Consider the following 16588-nt stretch of genomic DNA (forward strand, 5'->3'; position numbering starts at 1 on the left):
CGTAGTTGCTCCTAGTGAGACCGTGAATTTTGTTTTTGAATTTTCGAGCGCGTCATTTCTACCAACGGTAAGTCTCAGAGATCCCTGGATCAATTTTTCTGGGAATCCCAGATGTTTATGGTTCAGAACCTTGCATAGCCAATGCGTTTTGCACAGAGCATTAGTCCGTAGAAAATTGATTCAACCGAGTTAAAATTTCTTCTTATTCTGAAGAACCAACGACGGAATTATCTCTGAATTATCTGCTGGTAAGTTTCATTCTCCATCAATGGTAGATATTCAGTAAATTTATTTTGCTGATAGCACTTATAAATGCCCAAATTATTAGATGGAGTGATGGAGACTGCATTCCTCTGTTCTAATCACCGCCCCTCCTTCCTCATTTCTTTGCAGGTTCTAATAATTAGCTATTCCATCAATTCATATTTAATAAGACGCCATTTTTTGTGATTTCAATGTTTAGACGTTTGGTAATCACAGAATGTAATCGACGAAATCATTTGTAATCATGTAATCACATTCTGTGCTCTTGGTAACCACGCCTATCACATAGGCAGTGGTAATCAGTGTAATCAGTCCCGTAATCCTGGGTAATCGATTACATTTTGTAATCGCGGCGTCACCCAAGTCGCCTGTGAATAGCGCTAGATTTTTCTATTAAATTTTTTAACACGTGTATGAACGATCTCATAGTCTGTCAATTAATCGAATAAACATATCGAATGGCACCTTAGGCATTTGTATTCACTATTAATGTCATAAGAGGTCAGAAAAACATAGTCTTGGTTCCTAGAGCGCATCATTTCTTCCTGAGGACTAGAAATGTTTATGTTGAATGAGTGGTGTATTGCCTGCATATACACTGATGTGAAGACGTCTCGGGAGTAAAAAAAACTACCGAAATGCGGGGGAAACTGTGCGCCATGAATTTTCAGCCAAAGGGGGATGGAAAAATCAGAAAGATGGCTCAAAAAATTTGCTCCGTCTACAGAAACCGGGTGAAGCGAGTTGAGGGTGATCTGAGGAGGATAAATGATTGTAAGAGATGATCAAAAATACGAGGTGGAGGCGCCGCCATCTTAGAGCTCCTGCCCACAGAGGGGTGGCGAAGCAAGATGGCGGCGCCTGCAGCTGTCCACCACCTCGCATTTTTGAACATTTGTGAATATTTTTTATCCTTTTCAGATTATCTGCAACTCAATTCATCCAGTTCCTAGAAAAAGAATAAATTTTTCAAGTGCTGCTGCAGATTTTTTCGTCCCTTTTCGGCTGAAAATTCATACCCCAACGTTTTCCCCGTATTTGAATAGTTCTTCTTCTGGTGAGGCCTCTCAATTCTCAAATACATGGTAATTAACGTGGTAGATTACAAATTACTGAGTAGTTAATCGCACAGCTCGCTCTACCGACGTGATTTTTCATTGTGAAATTGAATCCAAACTTTTTAATTCATTATCCTCTGTTCGTAGAATTTTAATTGTACAATTTAATTTCCCTCAATCGAGTAATCAACATGAAAACAAAGTCATAAACACGAGTATCGTGTTTCACCTATACAAAGGTCAGTGCCTTTTCTTTGAAATTGATTAAAATCATGCGACTCAGCTAAACGGAATTTCTGTACAGGGATTTCGATATTCTTAATGACGAGATAAGGTTTCTTTTACTTCATGTAACAAATTTCTTAGTGGCTTTATGTACTGTGTTGACGTATTACTATAATATATTTTTGCATTTCCCTAACAATAACATTTTGCCACCAGCTGAGAGTAAACGTATTCAGCAATGGTAATATTATCCATGAAATAGTGGCGGAATTCCATCGGCTGGTCCCAACTACCACTTGGTGGCTGCTTGGGCTGCGGCCTCCGCAGCAGCTCCCGCTGCAAAAGGATTGGTGACTGGATGCCACACGATTTTCATTATTATCACTTCATAGATTGCACATCTCGATCATTCCACAAATTTCCAACCGATCATTTTGCGCCAGGCACAGGATTTCGACCGATTTTTAATATATTTTTGTACCAAGGATAGGATTTTCCAGATGGAGCGTCCACAAAACAACTGTGCCCTTCATGCAGACATTGGCATAATCAAAATTTTGAATGACAGTCAACTTTGGAAAAAGTCAATTGCTAATATTACTCACCAATTTTTTTATTTTAAAAATAACCGTCAATGCAATTTTCAAATTCCGAATTATTTTATCAACCAATAATTGAGAAATTAAATCACCAATTATTATATTGTTTATCGTAATTGAGCATTGAAGTAATGAGTGAGCAAGGATAGACTACGTAAATTTGATGAAGTTGACTCTCATGCTGATGAAATATGAATGATAAAATTAGATTATTGAGCCATTCGTTGTTCACCCCATGAAGGCAATTTTTCACACGCAGGAGTGAAGTGAGAGCGATGAAATTTCAAACGAAGTTTCAACTTCTCATCGGATACAAGGACATATCAAAAGTTCTCCATAATCCCAGACTTGTCGCAAAATGATCGGTTGGTAATTTGCGAAATGATCCGTCTAGAACATCACTAAATTCTGCAACTAGCTATTCAAAAAATAAATAAATATGTGGACAACAAAAGGGAAAAAATTGAAAAAGAAAAAAATAAAAGTTTATTAATACATATAATTCTTGAATCTTCAGGAAAATAATGGAGAAGCATTTAAATATCATTCGTCTTTCCTATCACTACGTCGAGATGAAGGAAAAAGTACTGTTTTGATAAACGGTGAAGAACTAAATGGATGCAATGCAATTCCCATATGATTCACGTCATGCTTTTCATCGTCATTAATTACAAAATAAAAGAGAAAAGAAATTAAACTCTAATCTTTTTTATTACAAAAAAAAACCTACTAAAAATCACATCTTGTTGCGCAACTAGTATCGAAGGTATGATACGCTTAGACATATTAAACGTATGTTTGCGGAATAATCTGAATTCCATCATCTATTTCAAAGAACTATGGTAATCAGTAAGACATTGAAAATAATTGGAATTTAAAAATATTAATGGAAATTATACCACAGAACTTTACCACAACATTATACACATGATTGTCCAAATAAACGAAACTCAAGTTATTGCTAATCAATATATCACTGCAGAGAGAAAAAAGGTGGAGAGAAATAGCTGAAAAAGTCAAGTAATCGTGGAGCAAAATTCTAGTCTAGGGCTTTTTCACTCTGAAAAAATCATAGAACAAAAAACCTAGCGAATTCGACCGAAAATTTTATAAATTTCTACCGAACTTCTATCAAAAATTCTATTAGCTTTTAGTCAATTTCGTTGGAGAATTCTTTTTTATGGAAAATGTTCAATAGAATCTATTCTTTTTTCAATTCAACTTTTTCTATCGACACATTTTCTATAGAAATTCCTCGACGTGAATTCTTCAAGTTTTTTTTCACTCTATTTTTCGTGTCTTTTCAGTAAAAATAAATCAAACGAAATAAGTTGGACAATTTGAGCCGAGGAATTTATGAAGAAAATATTTCATAGAATAAGGTGTATGGGAAAAAAATAATAGAACGTTTAATGGAATTTGCTAGCAAATCAACTAACTTTTTCTATGAAATTTCATAAAGAATTACTGCATACGTAGTATTTTCACTTGAAAAATCATGAAATATCCTCCAGTTGAAGTTTTTTTTTATTGTATTGAATTTTGGTCCACGATTACACGGATGAAAAAAATTGATAGAAGGACCTAGCGCTTTCTCTAATAAATTCTATTGAAGTTGTATTAGAATTCGATTATAAAGTTCTGTTTTTTGCACCATTTACCGTGTCATTTTGTTAATAGATATTTGATAGACAAAAGTCAGTCGATTTTGACTTTTCTATAAAAATTCTTGGGCGTAAATTTTCTACGGCTTTCTGCTGTTTTTTATTCGTCTTTCCTAACAAAATTCAAGAGAACAAAGCTCAAAAAATTTATTCTCACGAATTTGTGCTGAAAAAATTCCAACAGACGAGTTCTACAGAAAAATCAGGATTTTTAGACTTTTTTCTCTAAGCAAATATCTATTTGAAAACGCATCAGGGAGTTGCATAATTTTCATCAGAAGTGGCGCAAAAATAGCATTTTTCAATAGAATTCTAATAGAAATTCAATAGAATTTTACAGAGAATGCGGTAAGTTTCTCTATTTTTTCATACGTATACCTCCGACTTTCAGAATAATTCTTTCCCATTTTTTCTCTCCATGTAATATTCACTGTTACTAGCAACGTAAAAAAAATGTTCAGTTCATGTATTGATGAAACTGCCTTCATCTAATCCTAATTGACGTCGGTTTTTTTCCTTCAAATGTACTACAAAAACAAAAATCGAGGAAAAATTGAAGGTGCATCGAGGTGTAAATCAACTGGTGCAATTAATTATCGTGAATCAGACATACTGGTGGTATATATAACACCTTGACCACCGCTGTTCAGATTCGTACTTTCATTAGCAGTTGTCGCTGGTGGGGGTGGCATTGCGAAGACAGTGTTTGAAGAGGCACCTTGTGCAGCTCCACTCGTTGGCTGACTCGTCACGGCTTCATCCTCACTTCCGTCATCCTAGATTCGGAAAATTGTGAAGGAATCCGGATATTACATTGCGGATAAAAAATCTACACTTGTGGAAAAATTTCATTGAAAAAAATTCTATTGGATTTCTACTGAAATTTTTTAGGTTTTGCACGATTCTAGTGAATAATTCCGCACGTTTTTTTCTCAATTGAAACGTTCAATGGAAAATATTCTACAGGAAAAATCAATAGAATTCGATTTTTTATAGACATTATTCTATTGAGATATTTTCTATAGAAATTTCTTGGTTCAAAAATTGCAAGTTTTTTCGTTTTATTTCTTAAATGAGAATAGAAGAACAGTAGAGTTGAAAATACTTGGAAAATTCATTTCGAAGAATTCCTATAGAAAAAGTCTCAATAGAAAAATAAAATTCTACTGATTTTTTTTTTAAATGATTTCTGCTGGACATTTTCCAACAGAAGTCCAACCGAATTTTCCATCGAATTCGCTCACATTTTACTCAGGAAATTTTTATGAATTATCACCTCTATAGAAATTTCTCGGCGCCAATTTTCCAAATTTTTTCGTTTGATTTTTCTAATGAAAACAGGAGAAAAATTGAGGTGAAAAAACTTGGAAAATTCACGTCGAAGAATTTCTGTAGAAAAAATCAGTAGAATTTTATTTTTCTATTGGGAATTAAAAAAAATAACAATAAAAAGAAAAAAAAATTTAAAAAAATACAATGCCGAAAAATAAAATTCTACTGATTTTTTCTATAAAATAGTTTCTATTGAACATTTTCAATAGAAATCCAAAAGAATTTCCAATCGCATTTGCTGAGTTTCTATGAAATTTTTTCCCACGTTTTAGCAAAAATGTCAACTTTCACTTTCTGCTGAGAAAAATTTATAAATCATTATTCATTTCTAAATATCCAACACACCGTTATATTGTTATTAATTTCCAAACTCTCTTCGTCTCCACACATGAACGGAATTATCTTTTCTGTACTTGAAAAATCATCGCTGTTATAATTGTGATTTTGACCAATCATTCGCGACAAAAATCGATAGTTCGTTTGGGCTAAAAAATCTATCCCTCTATGAAAAATTAACGGCATGCATACTATCAACAAAAATCCCAAAAACAATTGATCAAGTTTCATGAAAAACGACAAAATTAATCATTGTAACATCCAAAATGATAAACATACCTTTTCGAAAGCATCACTTCGCCTTTCTCGTTGATTCTGGCCCTGCTATCATATAACAACAAAAACATAGTACTATTGCTGAAAATACGAATGAATGCAATATCTTATAGATGAGTATGTGTCAGTCTCTGAAGTAACGTACATCGTGCTTGAGAGTGCAATTGAGAATTATTTTTAATATCTACACTCGTAAACAACGATTAGTGACTTGAGGAAAGCAAAAATTTGATGGAATCGCGCGTTTCAAAGATCAATCGACGATTGATTAATAACATCGAAAGTAAGGCAAATGATCAATGAACACATCATCAGTCCAATATTGCTATTGAAATGAGTGTAAAGATGCGATGTTTTCAATTAGATATCAGATAATGATTATTTTTCAATAAATAATCGTCCATAAACGTGGAAAGTCCCGTGTCCCTGTGCTCGCTCATTTGTCCCCATGCACGTTTGACCCATGTCCCTCCACTGAGAGAAAAACGACAAAGTTCTTAAACAAGTCTTACTTGTGCCAAGAAAATAGTTTTTTGAAAATTACCAAAAAAGGATTTTTTTGTGCCAAACATGCAGAGAGTGCGCCGGAATGAAAAATTGTTGTCGCAAAAATAGATTTAGTAGTTCAAAAAAATTGGATTCTCTGTAAACGCAAGAAATGTCATTTCTAGCACTACTCCTTCGTTATTCGATACTCCCATACGTATTTTGCTCCCGAAAAATCTTTGTTTTATGCGAAACAAGGGAAAGTAGTTTATCGTTTCGGCTGTCTAATAATCACAGACAAGAAATAAACCCTTAAATGAAACAATAATAATGATATGATAGCAATCTTGTAACTTAGGGATAAAATATTAGTTGATAAATTGTCCTCTATATGAGATATTTTCGTCCTGAAAAGGCACCGTCTGGTGTCAATTATCCGCCTCTTGAGCCAAATAATTCGTTGCTGTCGAAAGCAGAACAATTATTCATGTTTGAGACCTTCAAATTCGAACCAAACAAATTCTTTTTTGGCAATTTTCAACTAGCGATTTTGTTGGCCCAAACAAAACTTGTTTGACGTGTTTGTTTTTCTCTCAGTGTATCCTCGTCTCGTGATTTGAATAATATGGAAACGCTATATCCGAACTAATTCCATCGTCAGTATCCTATTTGGGATAAAACAACATTAAAAAGTATCTCGAGGCACAAAATAATATTTCAATTGAACCTTTCAAATGATATTTTCATCTGTTTAGGATTAATACCATTTTCACAGTAGCTATTCTTTTAATTGCCAAAATTTCTGTGAAATAATAAGTTATTACTATAATTTATGCATTTTCATTGTTTTTTTAACCATCTGAAACCTCAGTCAAGGGGTTTTTAACCCGATTTTACTATTATATCGGAGATATCAACATTTTAAAATTGTGAATTTCTTGACTTGCGGCTTAAGAATTCACTCTGTCGTACCAGTCAATGTGAATGGGATTTTTCTCTCTTATTCTTCAATAAATCACTCTTCCTTGGTGTCTATAACTGTTCTTATTAACTAAAATAATGACTCCAACCGTATTTCACTCTCGATAGACTCTTGGGACTCCGAAAATGATTAAAATGTGATAGCTCACGACATCTGAACGAGCATAGGTTCATTTACCTTATAATTGGAAGCACACGGGAATATAATTCCACATTAATGAACGGCACATTCTAAAAGAATGAAGAATTTAAGGGACAAAATATCGCGAACCGTGAAAAATGGAAATTTCATGAAATCATTTATTATTTAGAAAAAAACGAATTTTTCCATAACAAGGAAAATGAATCAAACTGACACATTAGTAATTCAATTGAGGCCATATCTTCCACGACATGAATGGGAAAAATATGCTGCTATAATCAGAGACTAAATATGAACATCAAATTTTCTAGACAATAAATAGACCTGAAATGACATGATAGACATGAAAAATGAGATAATGAATGACATGAACCCGACAATCCACTATGAATATCACATGTCCCAGACCAACACTACATTATCATTGATCACTGAAAACCCATCCGAACAACAAAACAATCAATGATTAAAAAAAATAAAAATAAAATGAATACTTTCTGTTAATGCCGCTGTGTAACTCACTGATTTCTCTTTAGGACAGCAGTAACATAATGAATGTGTGTGTGTGCATATGAAAAAGAATAAACTCAACTTATGGAAGGTGCTTCGATGGTGATTATCGCTGATGAAATCAATAAGCTGTTTGTTTTTTTCATAGATATGAATGACTTCATAATAGACATCTTCGATAGTTCGTCGACTCCAAATTATGCTTTACTTACCAATACAGAATGCACTGATTATAAAGTTTTAACTACATGAAGCCCAGCGTAAAGTAGTAAAATATGTTATACTAAAGAAAATGCTAAAGTGCAGTATAAATAACACGTGAATAGTCATAAATGTTGGAAAATCGCTCCTTTGTCACTTTTACATTCGGAGAAATGGCTTATTTGAATCAAACAAAACTCTCTATTAATTTTTTTTTATTGATTTCAACAATTATTTTCGATAAACGGGAATTGATAAACTTTTTGATTTACTCCAGTCTAAATGTTTCTATTCTATGAAATCAATAATGCACTGATTTCACTTTCCCATTTGTTTATGTTTAAGGCCCGGTTGTTCTATCTTTCAAACGTTATCTCGATGTTTTTTTCATCTTTCGTTATCTGAAATTTTCAATTGAGTCCTGCATCATGCAGAAGTTTTGAAAAATTATGAATGAATAATAATAAAAAAGCAGAAGAAGTTCTCAATTTTTTCAAGGAGCATTTTTAATTTATATTCAGAATGGCAGAAGACTACATACCCCTGTTTCGAAAATTGAGATACCTAGCTGTCATTTCCCATGAGTTAGTGTTTTGTTATCCACCATGGAAAATGACAGCTAATAGAGAATTTGCCACAGTGAATCAGATATTTGTAATTTCCACTTTTTTCAACTCATTCTGAATCTCAATTAAAAACGCTCTTTAAAAAAGTTCAAAATTTTTTCCATTTTTTTTATCATTCTATCATAATTTTTGGGAATTTCTACACGATGTACCACTCAATTGCCAATTTTGGATTACGAAAGATGAAAAAAATCCAGATAACATTCGAAAGTTAGTACACCCGGGCCTTAATTAAAAATATCTATATGATTCTAATGAACTGGATTAATCAAATAAATATTCTCAAAAATATAAATAAATGTTTTCTGGACCGAATAAAAACGGTATTAGTTAGAAATGAAGGCAAAGTATTGTCAAATGAAGTTTATTCACATCGAAATAAGCCATTTCTCTGGACGCCGGGGTGTTTAAAATAACGAAGCAGCATTATTAATCTGCATAATTGAAAAATGTGTAATAAAGCGTAACTCGTATTTCTGTTAGATGCCACATACCTGAGTTAACAGAACCCATTGTATCGTGTATAATTACAAATAAAAATTGTGCATGCAGCCCAATCGATTATCGATATTAAGATATACAAATCACTTTCAGTGAATTACTCGAGTTCGTCATACTTGTTTATGAAAGAATGCTTCCATGAGTTTAATCAGTGAGCCCACAATTATCAATCATTTACCCAATCTCCCTTGAATAAGAGAATTTAAAGGATCAAGAGATATTGCTTACTCATTTGGTTATCACCTGACTACGCGGATTTGGTGGGGATTAGTCTACAAAAACGAGATAAAAATAACATTTCATACCTGTAGGTTGTGGTAGACTCCACTATCTTCTGGTGGTGTGGGTTTACATTTTCCGCAGCAGAAGTTACAGCAGCAGCATAAGCAGCAGCAACAGTAGCATCCGGTCAGGAGACCACAGATGAAGAATAGAGCCTGAAAATTTTTATCGATATTTAGAGAGAATTATTGGATAGATCGATTCGGTAGCGAAGCGGTAAAACCGCGCGCGAAAAAATTCAATTGAAAAACCTGGAGAAGTCGCTAGACTATTCTGTTAGACATTTAGTGAATTTTCTAGAAAATTTTGAGTAAAATTTTTCAAGGTTTTTTTGTTTGATTTTCTTGGTGAAACGAATGGAAAAATAGAATTTAAAAAAATAGGAAATTTGTGTAGAAAAAGCGAATTCTATGGACTTTTTCTATTAAATTTTTTCGTGACGGTTCAAGTCGATTTTCATTATTGGCCAGTTTATGATAGATATCTCGAAATCTAAGGGAGATAGAAAAATTTTTGTCACGACCTTTTTTGTAGAGCGAATTGCGGGCTACAAAAAAGGTCATTACGGAAATTTCATTATCTCCCTTAGATTCGGAGATATTTCTCGAAAACTCGAATTGAACCGTTTTTGCGCTTTGCTACCGATTTTTGCTGAAATGTAATGGGGGAATTCTCACTTTACACCATCCAGATGTCACGACGAAGTACGCATTGACATTCTCCTCTCCAAATTGCTCGGATACATACAGACCGAGGGATCCGTAGTTGTCGTAAATGTTGCGCTTTGTCAAATCAGTCAGGATAGCGTGTGCCCGATTTATTTCCTTAAACTTTTTGGATAATACCGTTTAGTTTTTCTACTCAATGTCAATAATATCTATTGGTCTATATCACTGGGAGAGAAAACAGATTTCTAGGACCAAATCCATTCCTCAGTAGGGAAATTACACGATTTTTTTTCCAATTATTTAATCTCAAGTTTCGGAACTGAATGGTTATTTTTTCTTTTATGAACAATAGAAATATTGCTCGTTAATTGATAATTGATAAGTGACGACAGTTGAAGATTTCAAACGCTTTGAGATCGCTAATGACGTCACTAGGGATGCAAAATGACGGTAATTTTTGACATGCGCAAATCAGAAATGGTCCGAAAACGGTAAATTTACGTCTGACTTGACACACCTCGTGATGCAAACTGACCGGTCAAGTTACAAAATTGTCAGTAATTTTTTCTCGCTGTCATTTATGCTGAAACATCGTCTATCTAGATGTAATCTGACCGTCATTTTTATGCTCGGTCATTTTTTTCTCATTTTCTTCATGATTTTTTTTTTTAATTTGAATAAAATTATGAATAACGCCGAAACGGAAATCGAAAATTTAGCGAACGTTACCTTGATATGGAATTGCAAAAAAAACTGAAAAGCTTTATACCACTTATTTATTATTATCATAGAATCTATAAACCGCAATTATAGAAAAACAGTCGTACAAAATTTTTCATTGGATGAATGATGTCATGAATCGTCTCATTTGAGAACTAATTAAAGAACTCTCTCAAGGGTCAGCCCAGGCGCCGACTTTCGAAGTACACTGAGAGAAAAACAAAGACGTCAAACAAGTCTTGTTTGGACCAACAAAATCGCTAGTTGAAAATTTCCAAAAAAGAATTTGTTTGGTTCGAATTTGAAAGTCTCAAACATGAATAATTGTTCTGCTTTCGACTGCACCGAAACATTTGGCTCAAGAGGCGGATAATTGACGCCAGACGGTGCCTTTTCAGGATGAAAATATCTCATGTAGAGGACAATTTATCAACAAATATTTTATCCCTAAGCTACAAAATTGCTATCATATCATTATTATTGTTTCATTTAAGGGTTCATTTCTCGCACTCTCTGCATGTTTGGCACAAAAAAATCCTTTTTTGATAATTTTCAAAGAACTTTTCTCGGCACAAGTGAGACTTGTTTGTCGTTTTTCTCTCAGTGTAACACGGCAACATGATGAACGATATTTGTCGCGCTCTATCTAGATGTAAAATGACGGTAAATTGACCGGTCAGCTTTGTCCGTTACATCCCTAGACGTCACACATTTTTGTTTTTCTCTCAGCAATTAACTCCTAACTCACTGCCTAGAGATCTATTTTTTACCTTTTCGGCAGCCTCTGGATTATTTGGATTCTTATCTGGGTGATACTTTAACGCTAGTTTTCTATAAGTTTTTTTTATCTCCTCGGGTGTTGCTGTCTTAGCAATTTCCAATGTTTGATAGAGGGAATCCCCGGATGTTCTGTGAACACAATCGATTATTCAGATTGATTCATGATTATACTTAAATAATCAGAGATTCTCAAGTATTTTTTTCATGCTGAGGGGACACGTATAAAAAAATGTAAGCGAAAAACGTAGCGAATTCTCTAGACAATTCCATTGGATTTCTATTGAACTTAGTTTTTGGCCGATGCTGACAATGTCTATAGAATCAGATTTTTCTATGCAACTCATTTTTTTTTTCATTTTATTAGTTTAAAGGAAAAAAAATCAAACAAAGAAATTGAGAAAATTTGAACCGAGAAAATTGCATCGAAAATATCTCAATAGAATAAGTTGTATAGAAAAATTGAAATCTTTTGACTTTTTCTGTAGAATATTTTCTATTGAACAGTATTTTCAATAGAATCGGCTAATAACTCATAGAAAGTTCAATAGAAATCCAATGAAATTGTCTAGGAAATTCGCCAGGTTTTCTATGAAATTTTTTCATAGGTGATGGGCTCGCGTATAATTGTTCTCCCTTCAATATAATCTCTAAAAAACCCCTGAAAAATAGCCCCTACGCATCTGCTTCACCGCGTAACCGCGTTATTTCGCCACATATCTGTCCAATCCCCTCTAACCCTCGGAAAAATTCATTAATTTCTCACCAAATATTGGTCTTTCGCTCACGAAATTATGGGAGAGTGGGTGAGCATGCCAATTTGTTACTGAACGCATGAATTTCTCAAAATTCTCAATGAGCAGACGCATGACAAAATTTAACAGAAAAATTCGAATGAATTCGAATTCTTTTGAAATTTTATTAGAATTCTATTAAAAAATTCTATTTATTTTTGTGGCATTTCCATAGAAAATTATGCAACTTTGACGTGTATTTTTCTTAACAAATATTTGATGGAAAAAAGTTGATAAATTTTTATTTTTCAGTAGAAATTTTTGGCCTCTCCTATGCGCAAAAGCTCGACAACCAGAAGTGAAACGTGTGACCAAATCAATTCGGATTACACCTTGATCTTAATCATCGACAGCCAATCAACTTCCAACTTCCCACGATCAAAATGCGAGACGAGGAAGACTTTCCTCATCCTCCAGTGCTGGATGGTTGAATCCAGAATAACCAGCGAGAGGACAATTTTTTATGCAAGAGGATCCCCGAAAATTGGGACATTGATGCAAGAACAATAACTTTGTCAATCGCATGTCTACAAAATGTGATTGATGCCTCAAACATTAATTCCACTTCAGAACTTCAACTTTTTATCCTGACTAATGATGAATTATTCATATAATGGAAGCTGAAGTTACGTATGAGAATTCAGATAACATTAAAACGTCTCTAAATACATCCTGATACAATTGCAATAATTCAGTTTGATCAAGAAAATATACTATGAATTTGAAACTAACAAAGTCTGTAATAAACTTCTGCGCGATAAGACTAGAGAATTCTACAATTTAACAATGTGAGTTATGCGCACGGATATATTAATATTATATAAAACCGAAGCAAATACTATGAAGTGTCAAAATCAATTGCAGTAGACAAGAAACAAAGTTACGCCCCCAATGACAGGCTTTAAATAACCGAGTTTTGCTGCTTAAATTCGTAATTTGCTCGCATATTTTCATTCAATGCATCTTTCACTGAACTCAGCAACTTGTTTCGATACAAAATACTGTCGCCACAAGGCGAGATATCATTGTTGTGAAAATGTTGATGAGCGACATGACAATGAGGAAAGTCTCTCCCATGCGCAAAAGCTCGACAACCAGAAGAAGTGAAACGTGTGACCAAATCAATTCGGATTACACCTTGATCTTAATCATCGACAGCCAATCAACTCCCAACTTCCCACGATCAAAATGCGAGACGAGGAAGACTTTCCTCATCCTCCAGTGCTGGATGGTTGAATCCAGAATAACCAGCGAGAGGACAATTTTTTATGCAAGAGGATCACCGAAAATTGGGACATTGACGCGAATATCGAATAGTGGGAATTGAGGGGGACTTTTTAACGAACGAAACAGAATTTTTGAGAGGCATTTCCTTGGGCGTTATCAGGTGTGCAGAATACTCACGACATTTTTCGTCGATCCATGGCGTTATTATAAGTATATACAACCCAATATTCAACGAGATTTGTGGATTTGTGAACTGCGCTGGCTATGGGCGACTAGTTAATCACAACTACTTCACTGTTCAGGTTCTTCAGGTTCGATTATTTATTTCAAATAAAACTGAATGATTCACTGAGCTAACATTTCTGCTCGATGTTAGGTGCCGGAGGAGGTATACACCAAAGCATAAACGACATACGCGCTGGCGCACATCTGGAATTCCGCACGGCCATAAAGCGCACGCTTACCGCAGCGGTCATAGCAAATTCAATATTTTAGTTTTGTCGATAACTACGTGATGGGGTGACTATAGCTTTGTAATATTGGGGGGCGCGAAAAGAAGAGATCGTTCAATTAGGGAACATCGCTGGGAGTTTCGGGATTTTTGAATCGCTCTTGAGTGAAGGTAAGAGAAGAAAACGGTTGATTTCCAGGGCCATGTCAACGATTTTTAGACATTTTAGGGATGAAAATTGAATGGAAAAACATGGTTAACTGCTGGACAATGCTATTGGATTTCTATTGAACTTTCTCTTAATTTTTGGACGATTCTATAGAAATGTTTAATAGAAAATATGCTATAGGAGAGGTCTATAGAAGTCGAATTTTCTATAAATCCTATTCTATTGAGATACTTTCTATAGAATTTCCTCGACTCGAATTTTTTTGTTTGATTTTATTGGTGAAATGACGTGCACAAAAAATTTAATACAAAAATCTAGCGAATTCGCTAGATTTTTGTATTAAATTTTTTGTGCACGTCATTTCACCAATAAAATCAAAGAAAAAAATTTGAGCCGAGGAAATTCTATAGAAAATATCTCAATAGAATAGGATTTATAGAAAATTCGACTTCTATAGACCTCTCCTATAGCGTATTTTCTATTAAACATTTCTATAGAATCGGCTAAATACTAATAGAAATAGAATTGTCTAGCGAATTCGCTAGATTTTTGTATTAAATTTTTTGTGCACGTCATTTCACCAATAAAATCAAAGAAAAAAATTTGAGCCGAGGAAATTCTATAGAAAATATCTCAATAGAATAGGATTTATAGAAAATTCGACTTCTATAGACCTCTCCTATAGCGTATTTTCTATTAAACATTTCTATAGAATCGGCTAAATACTAATAGAAATAGAATTGTCTAGCGAATTCGCTAGATTTTTGTATTAAATTTTTTGTGCACGTCATTTCACCAATAAAATCAAAGAAAAAAATTTGAGCCGAGGAAATTCTATAGAAAATATCTCAATAGAATAGGATTTATAGAAAATTCGACTTCTATAGACCTCTCCTATAGCGTATTTTCTATTAAACATTTCTATAGAATCGGCTAAATACTAATAGAAATAGAATTGTCTAGCGAATTCGCTAGACAATTCTATTTCTATTAGTATTTAGCCGATTCTATAGAAATGTTTAATAGAAAATATGCTATAGGAGAGGTCTATAGAATTCTATTTTTCTATAAATCTTATTCTATTGAGATATTTTCTATAGAATTTCCTCGGCTCGAATTTTTTTGTTTGATTTTATTGGTGAAATGACATGCACAAAAAATTTAATACAAAAATCTAGCGAATTCGGTAGACAATTCTATTTCTATTAGTATTTGGCCGATTCTATAGAAATGCTGAATAAAAAATATTCTGTAGAAAAGGTCTATAGAATTTCTATAGAATTTCCTCGGCTCAATCTTCCCAAGTTTTTTTTTCATTCAATTTTTCTTTTCTTTTCATCTTGCCCATCATTCTCTTTTATCGTATATCACTCATTGTTTAATATTATTTTGTTCACCTCAATGATATTTCTTCTTTAATCATTTGTCTTGAATTTCTTGGGAAAAATGGTATTAGGAAATCTTGCGGTATTCATAATGTACTGAATTTGAGGCATCACATTTGAAGAAACTATCGGGAAAATCGCTTTCAGGGAAATTTTAGATAAATTCGTAATTTGCAAAAATTATCATGCAAATCCAACCAACGGAATGAGCTCTTGTAATGATCTATGACTGCAAAAAAACAAAACTTAAATTTTAATTATTACAGAGTTTCCTTTGGGGACCAAAAATTGAGAATAATTACTTCCAACAAAATTTTTTTCAACTTTCCATCATATATTTACAGCGTATTAATTCAAGGTATATACATTATATTTTGGTGTTTGGTGTTAACTATGATTTCGTCTTATTTGTATTGTTAAGACGGTTATTGGAGTTTATAATAAATTTATTCAACTTTGTAAAAGAAACAAGGAAATGTAATAAACACTTAGACAAGGTAAACATGAGTGTACGGACGAAAAATTTCATGGAAAGCATTTGCTGGAGAATTACTAGAACTACTAGAAATTCCATGAGTTTTCACACTTAAAATTTTTTCAACTCAAGTAATTGCATCTGAATTTTCCGTGTAAGTGTAAATTGAATTTAAGAGAAAATTGGAAATTCATCAAAATAATTCCCAAGCATATTGTGAAAACTAAAATTCATCGAATGGTCCAAAGATTAACTAATTTTTCAACAAAATATGGAAATTTTATGTGAATTAGTCTGTGTTAACAATTTCTAAATTTTTTTCTTAAACTTTCAGTAATAATTTACTAAAAGTGTTTCTGCACGATTTTTTTTCAATAAAATAATTTTTATTGAACATTTTTTATTGAAAAAACCAGAAGCATTCAGTCTCTCTGTGTAA

General features: G+C 33.4%; 1 protein-coding gene across 3 annotated transcripts; it reads right to left on the reverse strand.

Annotated features, from left to right (window-relative positions):
* Window positions 1-463: 463 nt before the first annotated feature.
* LOC107041264 (dnaJ homolog subfamily C member 5) lies at window positions 464-14099 on the reverse strand. 3 transcript variants are annotated; one of them, XM_015261736.1, is made up of 7 exons: window positions 13847-14099; window positions 11642-11780; window positions 10161-10313; window positions 9507-9638; window positions 5758-5799; window positions 4424-4586; window positions 464-1901 (listed from the first exon to the last, which is right to left on the reverse strand). In XM_015261736.1, the coding sequence occupies exons 1-7, from the start codon at window positions 13864-13866 to the stop codon at window positions 1837-1839; spliced, it is 714 nt and encodes a 237-aa protein (XP_015117222.1). In that variant the 5' UTR covers window positions 13867-14099; the 3' UTR covers window positions 464-1836. The 3 variants fall into 3 exon arrangements, with proteins under 3 accessions (XP_015117222.1, XP_015117221.1, XP_015117223.1); XM_015261735.1 differs by having other exon boundaries at window positions 5758-5802; XM_015261737.1 differs by lacking the exon at window positions 5758-5799.
* Window positions 14100-16588: the final 2489 nt, after the last annotated feature.

Source organism: Diachasma alloeum, unplaced genomic scaffold, assembly GCF_001412515.2.
Source record: "Diachasma alloeum isolate Michigan unplaced genomic scaffold, Dall2.0 Dall_scaffold_00359, whole genome shotgun sequence".
Taxonomy (NCBI): Eukaryota; Metazoa; Arthropoda; class Insecta; order Hymenoptera; family Braconidae; genus Diachasma; species Diachasma alloeum.